The 21,875-nt window shown below is 34.7% G+C and overlaps 1 protein-coding gene across 7 annotated transcripts in view; it reads left to right on the top strand.

The window, feature by feature from the left end:
• The window catches only part of NBEA (neurobeachin), a 685,682-nt gene that overhangs the window by 349,257 nt on the left and 314,550 nt on the right, over positions 1 to 21,875 (top strand). For all 7 annotated transcript variants that reach the window (XM_059144025.1, XM_059144024.1, XM_059144021.1 and 4 more), the window contains one exon: positions 407 to 471. In XM_059144025.1, coding sequence (XP_059000008.1) covers positions 407 to 471 — 65 coding nt within the window. The remainder of the gene's footprint in view (positions 1 to 406; positions 472 to 21,875) is intronic.

The raw sequence follows: 21,875 nt of genomic DNA, 5'->3' as shown, positions 1-21,875 counted from the left end.
CAGCCTCAGTGAAAAATCTCTATATTCAGAGCTAATATTTTCTTTCCCTGATGATTCTAGTGCTTGTATAGTTGCATGACTAGTTATTTTATTTCTTTTGGAAGGAGGCTTTGTGCTGAGAGCCTTCTGTAACCTGTGTCTCACTTTCTCAATCCAGTAAATTTCAAGCCTGAAATTTACTGGGAATTCATATTCAAAAGCATCTTCTGAACTAAGTGATACAGAGCTACTTTTAAAATTTCGATTTCTTACAAAATATTTTAACATATGTTAGAAATAGATTTAAAAATGATTTAGAAATGATGTAACATGGAAGTTGTTAACAACATCAATATGATCCTTAAACCAGATGTTACTTTTGTTTACATGCTCATTTTTCTGATATTTGGTTTGGTTTCTCCTTTAGGAATGGCAGAATTCTATTCAGAAGAATGCAGGACTTGCATTTATTGAACTCATCAATGAAGGAAGGTAATTAATTTTACAATTTTTAGACAATTAATCCATGTACATTTTATTCCACTAGGCAACTGCTCTCCTACCATCTGTTCCAAAAATGAGTAAGAAAATATACTTGAGTTAAATAACTTATCACACAGGTAATTAAAAGGAACAAAGTTTAAGATATAAATCATATTTATTTTTAGGGTGGGGAAAAGCATCTATGAACTAAAGGAACGAACTTTATAAGGCTTCTGTAAGATTTGAGCCCCGTCTTACTGGGTAGTAGAGTTGTTTAACACAGATCAAGTGAACCCAGTCTGCAGTCCCATCTGCCACTCCATCTGTTTTCAAAGCCTTGCTCAGTGTTTGCTCCCTCAGCCCATCTCAGTTCATGTGAAGCCGTTTTACCTGAACATATCATGCTCTTGGATATCCCACTGAAAATGTGAAGAATGTTAAATATGGTCAGGTTAGGAATTCATATGCCCCATTGTTAAGATGATGCTGTAAGTAAATTTGTGTTTGGGCCCATTATTATACTTATCACTTTAGGATAAACAGTTGTTCACTGTGGTTTTTCCAGTACTTTATTGGCAGTGGATACATTGAGACAGATGTTAACTGTCACCATTTTGAGATGTATGGCTTCTGTCAGCCAATGTCCTGCATCCACTACAATGTTTTTTCTATGCTATAACGTATTCTCTGGAAAATAACAACTGAATATTTGGCATAATCTACTTACTTCTTATTTGAAACTATATTTAATTAAGTTGATGATAAGGGAATAATGCTTACTGTATATAAAACTTCTCTTTGTCCAGGGAGATGTCATGAAAGAATATTTTACAAGATATTCTCTGAAAATTAGTTTATATATGGTAATGAAACCTATTTTTAAAAAGTTAAATGCTCTTTAGGATTCCTTTTTAGTAATAGTTTTCTCCTATCACTTTATTATAATGCAGAGACATAACCTCTGTTTTTATAATTCATTTTATTGTATATTCCTCACTTAAACATATTCCATGACTGAATTATTTTTAGTCATAATAACACACCTCTAGAAGTTAGAATAAGTTTTACATTCACCACAAAGCAAAAGATGCAGGAAAATAACAGTTTTCTTTTATAATATAAATACGAATTTTACATAATAATAGCATACTATAGTTCTTATAAAACTATTTTGTGATAAAAATTGATCATGATTATTATCCATCTAAAGGGGATGAAAAATAGAAAAAAAAATGTTGCCCAGACTATTCATTTTCATATCAGTTATAGAAATCTCTCAATTCACATACATGCTAATTTTGTCAATTTGTTTCTACTGGGAAGGAAGAAAACAGAAATTATCTTGTCGTCAGTAACTCTCTGAAGAGTTAATATGATTGAATATTCAGCACTTAAGATTATAGCTATTGTCTTAGAAAAGAGAAGGGGGGGAAAGTTTGCTGATATCAGAGGTTTTAGTTTTGATCCTATTTTACTGTTCAGTGATAAAGGGTGGAGTTCATTTTATTTTGCTTTTTAGGAAAAAAGTTGGAATTATAGAAACCTTCAAAATGTTCACCATAATGTTATTCGTTCTATTATAGATTTTTGTTTTCACTTTACATACCACTTGTTAAGAAAGATGATTTTGGAACAAAAATAAAAACACGAGTAGTTATAATATGAAAGAATAGATCATGTGTATGTACATCAATACAGCAAATGTCTATTCAGTGTCTACTACATACCAAATACTATTATAGGAGATGGGAATAGAGAAGTCAAGGAGACAAACATGGTTCTGAATTTTTGGGAAAAGGCAAATATTAGAATAACACATACCATATTATAAGGGTGCTGTGATAGAGATGGGATAGGTATTAATACAAGTATAAGAGAGGACACTTAATTTAGACTGAAAAGGGTATATTCTCCACTGGTAGGAGTATCAGGGTTTTCAAAAAACTTATCTAAGAAAAACCAATACAATAGAACAAAGATAGCATTTTCAATAAATGGTGCTAGACATCCACGTGCAAAAATATAAATCTAGATAAAGACCTTATAGTCTTCACAAAAATTAACTCAAAATGGATCTGAGATCTGAATGTAAGATACAAAACTAAAGTGTATCGAAGATAACATAGGAGAAAATCTGGATGACCTTGGGTTTGGTGATGACTGTTTAGATATAATACCAAAGACATGATCCATGAAAGAAAGAGTTGGTAGTCTAGACTAAATTAAAATTAAATAGTTCCATTTTACAAAAGTCAGTGTCAAGAGAATGAAAAGACAAGCCACAGACTGGGAGAAAATATTTGCAAAAGACACTTCTGATAAAGGACTGTTCTCTAAAATATACAAAGAACTCTTAAAATTTAATAATAAGAAAATAACCTGATTAAAAAATGAGGCAAAAACCTTAACAGACACCTCAGCAAAGAAGATCTACATACAGCAGATAAGCTTAGGAAAATATGCCTGTCATCATAAGTCATCAGGGAAATACAAATAAAAACAACGAGATACTACTACGCACCTAATAGAATCACCAAAATCTGGAACGCTGACAACACTGAGTGCTGACCAGGATATAGAGCAGCAGGAACTCTCATTCATTGGTGGTGAGAATACAGAATGGTACAGCCACTTTGCAAAATAGGTTGGTAGATTTTTACAAAACTTAACATATTCTTACTGCAGATCTAGCAGTTATTCTCCCTTATATCTTCTCAGAGGACTTGAAAACTTATGTTCATGTAAAAACCTGCACACAGATGTTTATACCACTTTATTCATAATTGCCAAAACATGGAAGCAACCAAGATGTCCTTCAGTAGATGAATGGATAAGTAGATACTCATTTATTGATGTGGTATAACCAGATGATGGAATATTTATTATCTAGTGATAGTAAGAAATGAGCTGTCAGAGCACCTGGGTGGCTAAGTCAACTAAGCATCTGCCTTCAGCTCAGGTCATGATCTTAGGGTCCTGGGATCGAGCCCCATATTGGGCTCTCTGCTCAGTGGTAAACTTGCTTCTCCCTCTTCCTCTGCCACTCCCCCTGCTTGTGCTCTCTGGCTCTCTCGCTCTCTCTCTCTTGCTCTCTCTCTGTCAAATAAATAAAATCTTTACCAAAAAAATATGTATATATGAGCTATCAAAACATGAAAAGACATGGAGAAACCCTAGTTGCATATTACTAAGTAGAAAAAGCCAATCTGAAAACCTACTCTATGATTCCAGCCATATACATTCTTGAAAAGGCAAGACTTATAGAGACAGTAAAAAGATTAGTAGTTGCCAGGGGTTAGAGAGGAGGAAGGCATAAATAGGCAGAACACAGAGGATTTTCAGGCCAGTGAATCTACTCTGTTTGATACTATAATAGTGGATACATGTCATTATACATTTATTGAAACCCATAGAATGTAAAACACCGAAACTGTTAATACTATATTAAGTGATAATATAGTGATATAGTGAAAGTGATAATACTATATTAAGTTAGGTTCATCATTTGTTACAAATGTACCACTCTGTTAGGGGATGGTGATAATGGGGGAAAGTCTGTGTGTGAGGAGGGGGTATCTGGGAAATCTCTATGTCTTCTCCTCAAGGTTGCTGTGAACCTAAAATTCTCTAAAAATAGTCTATAAAAGTAAAAAAAAAAAAAAAAAAAAAAAAATCCAGGAGGTTCCAAAAAAAAGTGTATACAAATAGAATGCCATCTTCATTGAGAACTGAGAGATGGTTCTCTGTTCTCTGGGCCAAGGGAATGGTGTGATATCAAAGCCTGGAAGCAAGAGACAGCAAGACATGTTGCTGGGCATCTCTTTTTAGTCAGCCAAGAGCTATTTAAGTGCCTGTTGTATACCAGCCATGTAAAGGCAATGTCATCCCTTCATGGCAAGGATCGCTGGCAAGAGTCATGCCATGAGGGGGTTTCTAAGCTATGCTAAGGGTGCTGTGATAGAATTGAAGAGAGCTAGGCATAATCCACACTGTGGCAAATGGACTTCAGGAGCTCTAGACTGAATTTAATCAGAGGTTCAGTAATCTCATTTAAGATGATGATGTCATAGACTGACTACTAGTGGTATGAGGAAGGAAGAAGTGGACAGAATTAAAGTATTTTTTAGAAATCAAGTCTAGAGAATTGCTGATAGATTGAAGTATGAGAGGGAAAAGAAGGAATCAAGGAGAACTTGATTTCTGGCTTTAAAGCTAGATAGTTTATACTCTAAGTATAGCTTACTTAGAACAATATAGAAGGAAGGACATGGTCTGGGTGGGAGATGGTTTCACCTTTGGCTACGCTGATTTTGTAGCACCTGTGAAATCTCTGAGTGAAAATGTAGAATACACATCTTGAACGTGGGTCTCTAATTCTGCAAAGAGACAAGGAGAAGGGGGATTTGGATTTAGGCGTCCTCAGCTTCTATGTGTAAATGGTAGATAAGGATACAGATGTGATTCTCGGCAAACCTGTGTAGAGCGAACAGAGAACCTGAGGCCATTTTACTGCTGTTCCTGCTGGGAATCCTCTTTCCCCACAGCTGTACATTATTGGCTGTTTTCTATCATTAGGAACCAGCTTAAATGTCACCCTCTCAGAGAGGCTCCCTTGACCCATCTTATTGAGTTACCACACTTCCATCACATGGCTCTGTTTTAACATTTAGTAAGATCATCTCAGATTATTTTCATTGTCTACATCTATCTTCCCCACCAAAATGTACTTTCCTTAAGAACCTGTATCCTCTTCACTGATCTATTCCTGGTTTCTGGTATAATACCCAACACGTAGTTCACAATCACAAATATTTATTGGAGGAATGAAGGAAAGAATGGTGACTAGAATGTTTGAGATGAAATGAGCAGTCAGCAAAAGGGTTTTCAAGCTAGGATGAAAGAGACCACCGGATTCAGTGACGAGACTGTCAGTGTTGATTTCATTCATATGTATGCTGGTGAATTCCTGTGTGCTCAAATGCTGGGTAGAGACCCCGGCCCTGCTGTAAGAGAGCTTACAGTCTCATGGGGACAACAGTCTTACAATTACTGATACAATAAATGTGCTAAAGTAAAGGGTACAACAGGGAGCAGATGATTCAGGGAATGATTTCTGAGAAGGTGGTGATTTAATGAGAGAACTGGGTTCAGGACCTAGGTTGTTCTGAGCTGAGGAATGTGTGGGAGATGAGTGTTGTTCACACATACAGCAACTCCAAGTAAGGAGTTTGGTCAAGAAGAGGATGGATAAAGTGATTGCTGGAGGTGGGTTTGAGGTAATGGGGTATTTTTTGGAAGAAAGGAAGAACTCGAGTATTTTTTAAATGGTCACTGAATACATCTCATTTAGATAGAGGTGCATGGCTTGGCCCCTTGTGGAAAAGCACTGAGAAAAGAGGCAGACAGTTATGTTGGCGTCAGGTCTCAAAGGGGTTTTTGAGGATACCTTCTGTCTTCTCTATGAAGTGACAGGTAGGACCCTTTACTGAAAATGAAGAAAATTTGGAGAAGTAGGTGTAACATTTGAGAAGAAAGGAGATTGTTGAAAATAACCAGTGTAAAAGAACAAGGGAGAGAAAAAATAGGAACCTTGGGCCTCTGGCCCAGATGTTGTGGGGCCAGATGGAGAGTGCGGTTTTTTTTTTTGTTTTTGTTTTTTTTTAAAGATTTTATTTATTTATTTGACAGAGAGAGATCACAAGTAGGCAGAGAGGCAGGCAGAGAGAGAGGAGGAAGCAGGCACCCTGCTGAGCAGAGAGCCCGATGTGGGACTCTTTTGATCCCAGGACTCTGAGATCATGACCTGAGCCGAAGGCAGCGGCTTAACCCACTGAGCCACCCAGGCGCCCGAGACTGCGGTTTTTGATACTGGAATGTTTTCCTCAGCCGTCCACAGTACAGAGAAGATGGGCATTTGCTTTAAGACACTCATTTCTCATACTTCAATGAAAAAACGTCTTCACTGAGTGCCAACCCCTGACCCCATCCCTGTAGGGTTATACAGCTATACCCCACCCCTATTCCAGATGAGGTGCCCTCCTGTGTTCTCATAGCACCTTACAGTTGTCCTGGTGTGTACTTCCATACAGTGTTAGGGCCTGTTTTGTCATCGTGTGTTTTGTAGGGTTCTTTTCACAGTGACTATTACAGCACGTCACGTATGTGTATCATTTGTATGGCATTCAAATACTAGTTCTTGTATTGATAAACTGTCAGACTCTAGGCATGTAACATAATCTCCCTCTGACATCGTTTCACATCTGTAGAAGGGCGTAACACCTTTCTTGCCCATTTTCTCTGAAGGTTGGAAATAATATATGACATTTATTATAACTGCTACAACACAGACTTTAAAAAAGGAAGTTTTATTGTTGTTGTCATTACTTACAACATATATTCAGAATTTTGCTGACTCTCAACTTTATAGTTTGCTTCCTCTCCTTTCAATTTAGACCTTTCTCTTTCATAAATTTGAACTTGGGAGTTTCAAGTAAAAAAATATCATACGAGATAGTTGAATGTAGTTATACTAAATGCACATTACTCCATTTATCTGGCTTCTATTTGTTGAGGCCTCCTATTTGCTAAACACAAATTAAATTCTTTATACACTCTTATCTCATTTGCACAGACATACAGTCTTTTCCTTAACTCTTTCTAATAATTTAAAATGAAGCATATAAAAAAAAACCACTTTCTCTTGGTCATTAGAATATTAGTTTTTAATTTGTCCTCGTAGGAATGTAGTTAAAAATCTTTAAGTGGGAAATTGCTATAAATGTTTATCCTACTTAACAGCTATACTCGTGAATATAATTCATCAATCATAGCTAGAGAAAGCAATTGTGCAGTTGTCTACAATTAACAGGACAAAAACAGTTGATGAATGTGCAGCTGAATTAAAGTACTCCCTAGGACAGGCTGAAATTATAAACTGGATCATTTAAAGGAATCTAACAAAGGATCTTTATAATTAAAACAAAGCAAGGTTAATGGGATGTAAAATTGCCTATAATATCTTGGCAATAATAATTGGAATTTAAATTATTAAAATATGAATTGAACTATAAAGCAAATAAGAAAGACATTTTTAAATTATCAATTTGAGTGATCCTTTGAAATGAATTTATCATTTGCCTAAAATAAACCTTCATCACTCTTTTGAAACCATATAAGATATAATATAAGAGCCAGTGCGTATTTGTGTTTGGTACTGAATTTAATGTAAGATTAGATTCCAATTTTTATTTTGTTCTTTAAAATAGTGAAAAATATATAGCTTGCATTTCTTAGTTTTTGAAAAGGAAAAGGATATTGCATCTTAACATAATTCTTTAGTAATTATATGGCCTTGATTTGAATATCTTCTTTAATTTAACAAATGCTATATAATAATTAAAACAGTAAGTTTTGGTTTGGCTTATTTAATAATCAAAGCAATAAAGTTTGAATTTATCTATTTGTATCTTTGATTTGGCAACATCTGTATTAAAAAAAAAAATAAATAACTTCCAAAACTGTAAGATAAGAAACTTTTTTTTCTTAGAGTTGAGAGTTGGTTTAATTTTGAATCAAGAACCCCTGAAAACTTCTGGAAAACAGAAGTTCCCAACCCACCTAATCTATACCTTTTCCTTACTATGTGTTACTCATTTTACTCATGTAATAGGTTTTTAAATCATGCTGAATTTTGCAAATGAACGAGAGGGGAAATCTTGTGCTTTTACAAAATTAATTGTATCATTTAAATAGTATTGCTAATTTGTAGACTTAATTTGAGACATTGATTATAAATAAAATGTTTACCTACAACTAAGATAAGCAAACTATGTAATAATAGCTAATTTCAAGGAATAAGAAAATAAATTTTAGAATTTAGTCATCATAAACTTTATTTGAATTACATTTTAACCATGTTTAAAATATATCTGCATAAGTGTATATATTGAGATTCTTTATGAGGACAACTTTTTAAATATGCTTTCCTCCTAGGCAACATTATTTGAACTTTGGTAAGAGTTAAGTAACAATTCACAAAACATTCACAGTTCTTTATATTAAAAGACAAACGCCAAGAGTGCTCAATTTTTAGTATATTCATTTATATAATGCCTTATTTCCTGCTTATTCTTATTTCTTAAAGACATTAATTTTTTATTGTTGATCTTAGCTTACTTATTGCAGGAAAATTACTTATGGCAGGAAAATCAAGATTCAGATGGCCCATTTCTTTATAGGAAACCTTGATTCAGTTTCTATCCCATTCTGACATAACTCGGCGACAGAGGAACCTAGAATTGACGTTTGTGGGTCATATGTTGATTAAATAACAGGTATGGGCAAACTAACAGGTTGCTGGAGGGACCATGCTAACATGAAGGTACAATGTGTATGGCCATTCCAAGGATATGCTAAAGATAAAAGCTGAGCTGAAGGAATAGAATGAGCAAGCCTGGTAAGACAAGAGAATAGCCATGGCCTGAACTATAGATTTTAGTCTAGAAGCTCTTCCTAAGGTGCCAGGGGAATTTAAGTGTTGCATATAAGCTGATTATTTTTCTTTTTTCTTTTTTTTTTAATTGTGTTATTTTAGTTACTATAAAATACATCTTTAGTTTTTGTTGCAGTGTTCCAAGATTCATTTTTTATGCACCACACTAGTGCTCCATGCAATACGTGCCCTCCATAATACCCACCACCAGGCTCACCCATCTCCCCACCCCCTCCCCATTAAAACCCTCAGATTGTTTCTCAGAGTCCACAGACCCTCATGGTTCATCTCCCCCTCCGATTTGCCCCAATTCACTTTTCCTTTCCTTCTCTTAATGCCCCCCTCATTATTCCTTATGTTCCACAAGTAAGTGAAACCATATGATAATTGACTTTCTTTGCTTGACTTATTTCACTCAGCATAATCCCCTCCAGTCCCATCCATGTTGATGCAAAAGCTGGGTATTCATCCTTTCTTATGGTTGAGTAATATTCCATTGTATATATATGGACCACGTCTTTATCCATTCATCTGTTAAAGGGCATCTTAGCTCTTTCCACAGTTTGGCTATTGTGGATATTGCTGCTATGAAAATTGAGGTACATATGGCCCTTCTTTTCACTACATCTGTATCTTTGGGGTAAATACCCTGTAGTGTAATTGCCGGGTCATAGGGTAGCTGTATTTTTAATTTTCTGAGGAATCTCCACACTGTTTTCCAAAGTGACTACACCAACTTACATTCCCACCAGCAGTGTAAGAGCATTGCAGTTTTTCCACATCCTCTCCAACATTTGTTGTTTCCTGCCTTTTTAATCTTTGCAATTCTAACTGGTGTAGGGTGGTATCTAAATGTGGTTTTGATTTAATTTCCCTGATGGCCAATAATGATGAACATTTTCTCATGTGTATTCTATAGGCTGATTATTTTTTTTATAAATAATTTTTTAAAAGATTTTATTTATTTATTTGACAGATATTACAAGTAGGCAGAGAGGCAAGCAGAGAGAGAGAGGAGGAAGCAGGCTCCCCGCGGAGCAGAGAGCCCAATGCGGGGCTCGATTCCAGGACCCTGGGATCATGACCTGAGCCAAAGGCAGAGGCTTTAACCCACTGAGCCACCCAGGTGCCCCATAGGCTGATTATTTTTCATGTTGGTAAAGGGAAAGCCCTTTACCTATTCTTTAGTTATTGTTGTATAGACCAACATCTGACAAACCAGAATACTTCTTTTATGATATGACTGTTATAAAGGGTCACAGTCCAAGCTGGAAGAGGAATAAGAAAAAGTTCATTGTTTATGTTTGCATATATTAAATATTTAGATATTTTTTTAAAAACACTACTTATACTTATAAGCAGACTTCAAAACAGTCCATTATTCATTCAAAGTCTAGTTTTTTTTTCATTCTTAGCACAAAGGAAAACAATAGACTTACTCTTAGGAGTAGATTGATTTTAAAAATTATTTAATATTTCTACCCAATATTTAAGGAAAAACTAATACCAATTATACTCAGTCTTCCAAAAATAGAAGAGTAAGTAATACTTTAATCTCATTTAGTGTGATTTCATCACCTTGATAATAATAACAATTACAAGAAATAAAATTACAGATCAATATCCATTGTAAACATAAGTGCAATATTACTTGCCCTTATAAAAATTGTCAAATTAAATCTATATGAAAAGAGTTATATCATAAGCAAAAGGTGTGTATTCCAAGGATGCAGAGTTGGTTTCAGATTCAAAAATAGCTTCAATGTAATACACTATATCAACAGATTAAAAAAGAAAAAAGTAAGGGTATTTTAGTAGACATAAGAAAAACATTTGAAAAATTCAACATATATTCATAAAAAAAACTCTCAGCAAACTAGAAGTTAAACTCCCTCAATGTAATAAATGCTATCTACAAAAAAACATACAGCTAACATCCTACATAATGGTGAAAGACTTACATGATTTCCCATTGGATCAAAAACAAGGCAAAGATGTTCTCACTCACTATTTGTATTCAGTATTGGGCTGGAGGTCATGGCCAGTTAAGTTAGGCCAGTAGAAAGTTCTAAGGTGGCTGATAAAAGGTACTATAATAAGTGAATTTAACAAAGTTGCAAGATGATATGAGGTCAGTATTCAAAAATCAATAATAATAATGTGTATTTATAATATATGTGAAATATTAGAAGCTTAAATAAAGCAAAACCATAATGGTATCAAAAATAAGAACTACTTAGGGTTGTTGTACTTAATAACATTTGTGAAAGATCTATATGATAAAACTACAAAACATTTTTGTAAAAAAAAATTAAAAATAAAGAAATGCAGAAATATGTATCCATGGATCAGAGGACCTAACATGGTTAATATGTTAGTGCTCCCCAGACTGGTCTGTAGACTCAAATCTAATCAAAATTCCAGCAGGCAATTTTAGTTTTCTTGGTAGAAATTAATAAGCTGAGTTTTAAATTTCTGTGACAATACAAAGGACCTGTGATAGCAAAAATAAAAAATGAACAGAGTTGAAGGATTGGTATAAAGATAGGTATATCAATGGAAGGGAAGAAAAAAGATCTTACAACTCAGTAATAAAAAGACAAAGTACCCAATATAAATCGGGCAAATGATTTAAACAGACACAGTAACAAACAAGATATACAGGTGGCCAATCAGCGCATGAAACCATGTTCCACATCATTATTCATTTGAAAAATTCAATTTTAAACTTAGTGAGATGGCATTATGCACATACTATAATCGATATAATTCAGTTGACTGACAATACTAAACATTGATGAGACTGTGGAGCCACTGGCTGTACTTTGCTGGTGGGAATCCACTTGAAAACCAGTTTGTCAGTATCTTAAAGGGTTAAACAAACACTTAACCATTTGGCCCAATAATTCTAAGCTTTACATATCTTCCCAAGAGAAATGAAAACATTAGTTCACATTAAGATCTGTATGTGAATGTTCACAGCAGCTTTATTTATAATAGTGAAAGACAGGAAATGGCCCAAATGTCCATCACTAGGTAAGTGAATAAAATAACTATGATCTAGCATTATGGAATACTACTCAGCAGTAAAAGGTATGAGCCACTGAAATGCACCACATACAAGGAACTTAATTTTGTGAAGCTAAAGAAGCCAGACAGCAAAAATATGCTATCTTTGCATTTATGAGATATTATGGAAAACTCAAAATTAGAGGGACAGAGAATAGTTCAGTTCTTGCGATGGCAAGAGAAGAACACAAGGGAACATTTTTGGGTGATGGAAATGTTCTTGTTTGTAGTGGTGGCTTAAAATATGCATTTGTCAAAACTCATGGAAATGTGCATTTAATGAGAATTAATTTTATTATTTGTAAATTAGATCTCAATAAACCTAACTTAAAAAAAAAAAAAAAGAAGTACAGTAGTGCTTCACTGCTTGCGAAGTTCTGTAATATGACCTGCAAGGACTTTACTTAATTGGCCTCCCTTACCTTCCACACTGATCCCGGCTCCCTCCATTCACTCCTGTGTCACCCTCATATTTCATGGTCCTTTACTACAACAAAGAAGGTCCTCAATAAATTACTGTTGAATGAATGAATGCCTAACTCTGTATCTCACTCTCTGGAATGCCCTGTGAGAAGCCAAACCAAAGTGATTACGTTTCCCAAACAAGTCAAACACAATTGACTGTGCAACTTTGGGCAACTTAGTCAATCTTTCTAAGCCTTAGTTTCTTCATCAGTATAATGGGCTAATAATGCTTATCTAATAAGATATCAAAGGAAGTAAGCATCATATGAAATGATACCTATAATGCTCCTAGCCTGATAAGTAATCAATTTGCAATGTTCCTGATGCATAATAGGCACCCAAGAAATGATCATTTGTTTTTATTATTATATATTTAATAAGTGGCATGTGAGCTGGGTTTTGAAGGTTGATGACTCTATAGTACCTTACACATCCTGTCGAGAGCACTAATGGGTTTTTCTGTGTTCTTATTATGATAGTCTCACTACTCCCTTATTGGCTAAATCACATTTTATGCAGAACACTAATAAACACATCCAGGTGGTAGGTAGGGTAGTAATAATGACCTTTTCAGAGGCTTCCTAGTGTATTGTGCTACTTAGCAGTCAAAACAGTAAATAAAAGTCATATGTTACTTGTTCTCTCCCTTCTTTCTAAAAGAAATGTATTTTATATTGCATTATTCTCTAGTTCTTAGAGAAGATTATATTTTTAAAAAATAAGAATAAGATATTAAATTTTTAATCAAGGTAAAAGCTCTTATTGGGACTTGGGGTCATAATATTGGGATACTTCTGCAACACTTTTCTTTTGGAAAAGGAACGATATCATTGAGGGAGCACAGGACTTCGGAAATTAACCAAAGAGACTCTCCTGGAGTACACAATTCTTCCTGGCATCATTGTATTATAATGGTGCTGTTATGCCTCATTTGCCTCCAAATTTTTCCCCCAAATTTTCTTTTTTTAAAATTTATTTTTATTTATTTTCAGCATAACAGTAGTCATTATTTTTGCATCACACCCAGTGCTCCATGCAATCTGTGCCCTCTATAATACCCACCACCTGGTACCCCAACCTCCCACCCCCCTGCCACTTCAAACCCCTCAGATTGTTTTTCAGAGTCCATAGTCTCTCATGGTTCACCTCCCCTTCCAATTTCCCCCAACTTTCTTCTCCTCTCTAACTCCCCATGTCCTCATGCTATTTGTTTACACACCATCAATCCATGTTTCTCTGCTTCTATTATTAGAAGTTAAGTAGACTAAAATGGCTTGAAGCAAGCCTTCTTTCCTTTAGTCACTGCCACATCCCTGATCTTGAGCTGGTATTTCTCAATTCACCGAGTCCTATTCCATTGCTTTTCAGACTTGTATTCTTGTTAGCATTGACTGTCCTTCTGGACATTACAATTTGGAGCTGTTTACCTGGAAGCCCAAAATTTAAGCTAGGAGATTGATTATTTGACCCAGGTTTAACCCTAATAGGAGTGAGTCTTCTGGTCAGTATTTTTGAAACTATTTTCTTGACCATTAATAGTGCATGAAATCAATTTAATGGGTTACCGCTATCAGCATTTTCCAAAATAGAAAATTGTAAATAATAGAAAAAATAATTGGGTGTATTATCTGTTCAGGTAAATATTGTTTGCTAAAGTGTTTGTTGTGTGGGTATATAGGGTTGTGATAAGAAGTATATTTCTCGTATTTTACTTTGAGACACAGTTTAAAAGTCACTCTTCTAAGCTGAATTGACAGTTTTTGTGTCTTAAAACAACCTTAACATACCCTATTCTAATAGCAATGTTTCTAAATCCATATTAAACTATAATCTCAGTAAGTTATACAAATCCTTCATACTGATATTAGCTTGTTGAGACTGGTTTTACATAGAAGAGTAAATAGCTAAGCAACCTATCACCGAAGAGATTGGAAAGGAGAAAAGTAGGAGGTTTTATATAAATTGACCATTTTGGCCTTTGAACAAATCAAAAGTAACTCCCTTTGCATGTGTACCGTACAAGTTGATTTACTTAATCTAGTGACCAAACTAGTATTAGAATACCTGGGGACTCATCTTAAGAAATGACCCTAACCTACAATGTTAAATACATGTATATATGCTCTTTGTAATCCTTCTAGTGGTGTTATTTCTGAGCTAGTTAACTTGGGGATTGATTTTGGGATTGTGCAAATAAATGAAGTTAACTAAGCAGTGCCATATTCCCCATGTGAAGAGAGAGACATGGAGATTTCTAAGAAATCATATACAGACTTTCCCATCATTTACACTGTGTGAATTCAGTGGTCCTCAAATGTCAATGTGCTTTAGTATCACAGGGATGTTTATGAAACATGTAGATGCTAGGGTGTCACTTCAGACCTGTGCAGTCAGTATCTCTGGATAGGAGTTATATCACCATTTTTAATATGTTCTGCAAGTGATCAGTACACCAAAATGTACACCAAAATTTGAGAACTATGAGAACTACTACACTTTATTCATTCATCTTAGGAGTCATCTAAAATTATCACCATCTTTACGCATAACTGGAAACATAAATATAATCATAAGCTAAGTGTTTTTTTTTCCCTATGCTTCACTAAGGAGTATAATAACTATTTAGGTTCATGGCAGATTATAATATAAATTTCTACCTTTTGGTATTTGAAATGATAGACTTACTTGAAGCCTCAAATAGGTGATAAGAAAATGAGTCTTCATCCAACATAATTACTTAATTTCCAGGGCTTTTTTCATAACAGTTAATTAGGTAGGGGGGTAGGTTTCAACCAGTGCTAATTCCCTCTCCTCACCGCCCTTTCTCTCTTTAATGCCTCCCTTCCATATCCAGTCCTTAGATATCAATCTCAAACTCCAAAATTGTCCTTTAGGTTTTATCTTCCTTCTTTCTACGTTTCCCAAATCAAAACTCCAGTTTTCTAGGGAATCTGAGACAAGGGTAAGTCTGATTATATTTGTATAGAATAGGTTTTCATATAGTAAGTTGATCTAAAAGCATGAATAATTCGTAGATCTTATTCTCTGGGAAAGACTTAGTGTTTTAAAAGAAAAACTTGATACTGTATGTAATTTTTTTTTTCTAACAGCCGTAGAGAGAGAGCGTTTTCAGGTCTCTAATGTCTGTTTTTCTACTTTTCTTTCCTTTGCACCAAAGAAACACTCAGGGTAGCCCACTACAGAGACCCCCTATTATGCCCCAGTTTTCTAATCTTCGTATTTTACCAGTCATATAATTGAGTAAATTGGGTCTTGCCTAAAAAATACAAAGTTTTATGAGTAGTACAGTTCATAACTAATATGCTGACTTACAAATCTAGGTTTGAATATGCAGAATCAGTTTGAGAGTCCCACCACAGCCTGATGTGGGGATTCATAAACAAATGTCAAGATCTGCCATTGTTTTTCCTTCTTAATGAATGTAAAAGAACCAATGTATCAATGTGTACCTTTTAGAAAAGTGAACTACTATGGGGGGGGCACATAGTACATATCAGACGCTTCACAAGTGTTCTCTCACTTGTGCTCATCACAACCCTATGAGCTGTTGTCCCTCCTTAAAGAAAATGTACTTTGTGGGAATGTAAGAAAGTTAAAGTCAGAGATACACTTCTCAGGAACAACATGGTATTTATTCTGCTATTTTCATAAGGTGAAGACTTGTTGGCACTAAAATATTTCAAGAACCAGTAGAGCGCAAAGTTTGTAAACATTTTCTAAAATTTTTTAAAATTTAAAATTAAATTATAGGGTTTTTCTAGATTTTTAAACAGTTTATTTTTTTAAAGACTGCCTATTTATTTGACAGAGCACAAGCAGGGAGAACAGTAGAGGGAAAAGCAGTCTCCCCACTGAGCAGGTAACCTGACTTGGAGCTCCATACCAGGACACCTGGGGATCATGACCTGAGCCAAAGGCAGATCCTTAACCAACTGAGCCACCCAGGTGTCCCTAAATAGTCTATTAAAGAGTATCATACAGGAAACAATTGAGCTTCTCTGACCCAACCAGACTCTACCTTGCAGTGTCACCAGAATCTCTATGCCAGATTTTGGGGCCAAAGGCAATTGTGCTCCTATGCTGTGTGACCACTTAACTTCCATTTGGAGTCTGTCTTCTTGGCTAAATAAATCAGGATCTAAAAATCTAATCTTAAAGTTTGGACATACATTTTTTCCCACAGTTTATAAGATATCTGAAATAGTACACCCTCATTTTCCAATCAGGAAACTGAAACTCAGACACAAGGAAAATTGCTCAATTCATAATACTGATAAAAGGCAGAACCTAAATATAAACTAGATTTGCTTTTGTCCCCTCATTCATCATAAATAACGGAATACTAATTTTTCTGACTTCTTGTATTGCTTTTTCTATTGATTTTTTTCTTTCATCAAATTACAGAGATTATATTTAAAATTCAGTATCTGTTAATCTCAAGTCAAAGACAAGCAATTAAATTATAACAATACTGCATAAAATTGGATTCTTTCTAGAATATCATATTTTGCCCTACTGATATCTGTTCCATTTAGAATAGATTACTTTGTTTTGTCTCTTGACTTCTTTCTTATATCCATGACAACTCTGTCTGTTTCAAAAGTAGGAATAAATAGGATTGAACAAATTGATGGGGTTTTTTTCTATTTCCTTTGGAAAATAGGCTCACATTAGAAGATAAGGGCTACTTGGAATGCCTGGATGGCCATTGGTTAAGCATCAGACTCTTGATTTTGGCTCAGGTCATGATCTCAAAGTTGTAAGATGGAGCCCTGTGTTGAACTCTGTGTTGGGCATGGAGCCTATTTAAGACTCTCTCCATCCCTCTCCCTCTGCCTCTACCCCACCTCTCTTTTTCTTTAAAAAAAAAAAGAAGAAGAAGAAGAAGAAGAAGAAGATGATGAAGATAATTTCTTTCATTTTCTGTATTGTATAGATATTATGAGGAAGAAAATGTTCTGTAATAGATATTTCTGAGTTACCCAGCATTTTTTATTTACACCATGTGCTAAATGTACCATAGAATTTCATGGTGTTAAAAAATTATCTTAATATTAAAATTCTATTTCTTCTTTGCCCCTCCTTCTCATATAACATATTTGTGTATTCATTCAGTCATTCATCCAATTAGCCATATGTTATTGGTGAGTCCATATTTCATACCAGGTACCTTGCAAATCATGTTGGCCTTAGAGATGAATAGGCACTGTACCTAATTTTATGAACTTCACAGTCTAAGAGAGAGAAAGTTGTTAAAAAGAAAAGAAAAAGTACATAAAACAATGTGATAAATATTATAATGCCAGCACATTTGAGAAATTGGAAGGTCTTTTAGCTTTTTTGGGAGGAGGGCGTGAAAGAGTTACAGGAAGAAATGGCACTTTTTGAAGTCCTGAAGGAGTGTGAGTTTTTAAAAGAGTTCCAAAGATTATTTTCTAGGACATGGAATAAGTATGTTAAAGAGGCAGTAAGATTAGAAAAGTAGACTAATATCTGTATATAGTGACTCTAACTATTATCTTATCTATTGAGTAGACATTTAAGAAATTTAAGTGTAGATAACACTAATGGCAAAGTGAAAAAAAGCTGTATCGATGGAATATTATTTAGCCATCAAAAGGAACAAAGTACTTATACATACAACAACATGGATAAACCTGAAAAACATTATGGTACTAAAGCATCCAGACACAAAAGGCCATATATTATATGATTCCATTTATGTGAAATGTCCAGAATAGGTAATTCCATAGATACAGAAAGAAAATTAGTTACCAGGGGGTGGAAGGAGTAAGAAAGGGGAAATTGGAACTACCAATAGGTAAAGGGAGTTTTTGTTTTAGTGTTGTTTTTATTGCAAATTTAAGGTATATAACATATTAACACATTTATACATTGTAGTGTGATTGCTATATCATATTATATAATTATCCTTTCTTTTTAGTGGTTGGAATCATTAAGTTCTAGTCTCCTAGCACAGTTGATTAAAATAAAATATTGTATGGTCAGTATAATGTGAAATTTTAGATCTCTAGGGCTTATTCATTGCAAGTCTATAATCTTAAACAATATCTGGCCTACACCTCCATCCCCCAATCCCTGGTAACTATCATCTTACTCTCTGCTTTTAGGAGTTTCGGTTTTTTTAGATTCCACATATAAGTTATATTGTACAATAATTGTCTTTCTTTGTCTGGCTTATCTCAATTGTATAAAATGCTCAAGGTCTTGAGCATTTGGCAGGACATCCTTCTTTCTTGTGGCTGAGTGATGTTCCCATTTTGTGGCTGAAAGATGCTCCTTATCTTCTTTATCCATTCATTCATTGATGGACACTTAGGTTGTTTCCATTTCCTGGCTATTCTGAATAATGATGCAGTAAACATGGGAATGCATGTATCTCTTTGATACCCTGTTTTCTTTTTCTTGGGTGTATTCCCAAAAGCGAAATTGCTATATCATCTTGATGTAGAGTTTTTAATTTTGGGGGGAACCTCCATATTGGTTCCATAGTGGTTGAACTAATGTACATTCCTACCAACAGTATAAAGGTGTTCCCTTTTCTCCACATCCTTGCCAACCCTTGTTATCTCTTATCTCATTGTGGTTTTGATTTGCATTTCCCTCGTTATTAATGATGTTGAGCATCTTTTCATGTACCTGCTTGATATTTGGATATCTTCTTTGGAAAAAATATCTAATATGGGGTTTTTTGAGGAATGATGGAAATGTTCTAGAATTAGATAGTGCTGTTCGTTGTACAACATAGTGAATATACTAAAAACCACTAAAGTATACATTTTTAAATGTCATTAATGTGAAATATATCTGAATTTTTAGAATGCTATACAATTTAAGGTAAAATAAAATTTAGTGATAATCAGAATCTTAGAGTTTACCACTGAGAGAATGGCCACTACTTAATTTATGGTGTGTACATGTCAGATTCAAAGAAATAATCTCAGAAAGACAAAGAGACAAAAAAATGTGCAAATAAATTGTATTTATGTAATAAACATGCATATACATCTAAAATCGGGATTGTTTTTTCTTTTTTCTTTTTTTTAAAGATTTTATTTATTTACTTGACAGAGAGAGATCACAAGTAGGCAGAAAGGCAGGCAGAGAGAGAGGAAGGGAAGCAGGCTCCCTGCTGAGCAGAGAGCCCAATGCGGGACTCGATCCCAGGACCCTGAGATCATGACATGAGCCGAAGGCAGCGTCTTAACCCACTGAGCCATCCAGGCGCCCTAGGGATTGTTTTTTCAAAGTGATAATGATATATAATGTGTGAGTTTGAACTGGACAATATTGGACAATAATGTGTAAGACAAAAATTGTTAGGTCATATTGTTGTAGAAGACAGTTACAGTATTAATTTTATACTTTGTTAACTATACCTGATAAAATTCCAAGAATAACAGTGAAAAGAATTGCATAAACACAATTCCAATTAGTGAAAGGAAAAAAATGAAAATAAAACAAAACATTAAAAAACTGAGACTCACAGAAATATTGTGTTAGAAATAAGTACATTGTATAACAATGTGCACAATTGGGGCAAATGGACAATAATTTCCATAAGGAACAGAATTTGTGAGTTTGAATTAAAAACTTTTTATGTTCTATTTACTAAAGACATTCCTGAAACCTAAGGAATGTTAAAAGTAAAACGATAGACAAGTATATGGTGGACAGTAACCAAAACAAAGCTTACACAGCTATGCTAATATACAAAATAGGTTTTAAGGTACAAATTATTAATATTAATGAACCAGGTCATATAGCTTTTAAAAAATTGATTTTATCAGTAAGGTACTACAGTCTATACTTTTACGTTTCATAAAATAGCATCAAAATATGCAAAGCAAAAATTGATGGAACATCAGGAAGAAAATGACAAATCTTCCACCTTAATGATTTTAATACTCTGATATCAATCATCAAAATATCCGTCACACAAAAAAATTAACAAAAACATACAGGATTGGGGGCACCTGGGTGGCTCATTTGTTAAGCATCCAACTCTTGGATTTCTGCTCTGGTCATTATTTCAGGGTTGTGGGATCAAGCCCTGCATCAGGCTCCATGCCTACCTTGGAGCTAGCTTGGAGCCTGCTTAAGATTCTTTTTTTCCCCTTCTCTCTCTCCCCTACCTGCCTCCTGCCAAAAAAAATAAAGGAGAAGAAAAAAGAAAGAAAGAAAAGAAATACACAAGATTTGAGTGACATAAGTTAGCGGGTTTGATATTATTGTTAATCAGTGGGAGAGTCTGCATTGTGTGAATTAAGGTCTCTATTCTTGGATTCCCCACAAAAAGATATACTTGAGGATGGGTGCTCCAATAAAGACAGCCAGAAGGAAAGCAGCAAGCACAAAGCAGTTTGGGGATTGGATATTTGTTGGGTCTTTCTGGGCCGGTAGGAGCTGTTTTGTCAAGTAGGGTGATCACTTTCGGACACTACTTCCAATCATTTGGGGGTTGGGAGGGGTAGTTTTTGACCCTACACAGTTTGTACTGGAATCATCATGGCAACTTTTCTCCATGGGGGGCTGTGCTATAACTGCAAAGCAAATGCATTATAATGAGTTTAGGGGCTACCTTGGGGCAGAGGTAGTAGAGGAGAGGGGCATGCTCCATACCGGAGGCTCTTGGTCTATTAGTCCCAAAGTCTTAGAAGCCTCAAGGTCAAGATGTTGTACCCTTGGGCTTCTAATGTGAGCCCTCTTTATCACCATCCTTGCTTCTACCTCAGGTCTCTATCATTCCCCATCAAGGTCTTGGGAGTTTGCCTCCAGGCATTCCTTCCACTGTCATATCTAGCTTTTTCCTAACATTATAGGCATATATAGAACTTTGCGCCAACCGTAAAGAATACATACTCACAAATAAATGAGTCACATTAATGGAGTCTGATGACACAGCCAGATCATCTCATCAAAATTTTAAGAGTTAGTGTTACCATGATATCTGATAGCACATTTACATTTAAAGACAAGAAGAAAACTAACGGCCTCATAATTATAGAAAAAATTTAAATATCTAAGTAATTTATATTTTAAAGAAAAATCAGAAGAGAAAAATATTTGAAACTAAACAGTAATGAAGATGCTGAATACTAAAATGGATGTAATGCAAGAAAAATGGAATTTGAAGATAAATGTGTAGCTTTAAAAGCTTATATTAGAGAATAAGCCTAAAACTAAGGAGCTGAATCACCAGCTAAAAAAATAATGTCCCAGTTAGAAAAAACAGAATAACAGAATAAGCTGTCACAAAGTAGAAGGAAGTTGATAATAAAGACCAGAAATCACTGAACAGAAAAATAAGTTAAAATAGAGTGGATGAACAAATACAAAGTTTTTT

This window comes from Mustela lutreola, chromosome 13, assembly GCF_030435805.1.
Source record: "Mustela lutreola isolate mMusLut2 chromosome 13, mMusLut2.pri, whole genome shotgun sequence".
Classification (NCBI taxonomy): Eukaryota; Metazoa; Chordata; class Mammalia; order Carnivora; family Mustelidae; genus Mustela; species Mustela lutreola.
This window is presented reverse-complemented; position numbering and strand designations above follow the sequence as displayed.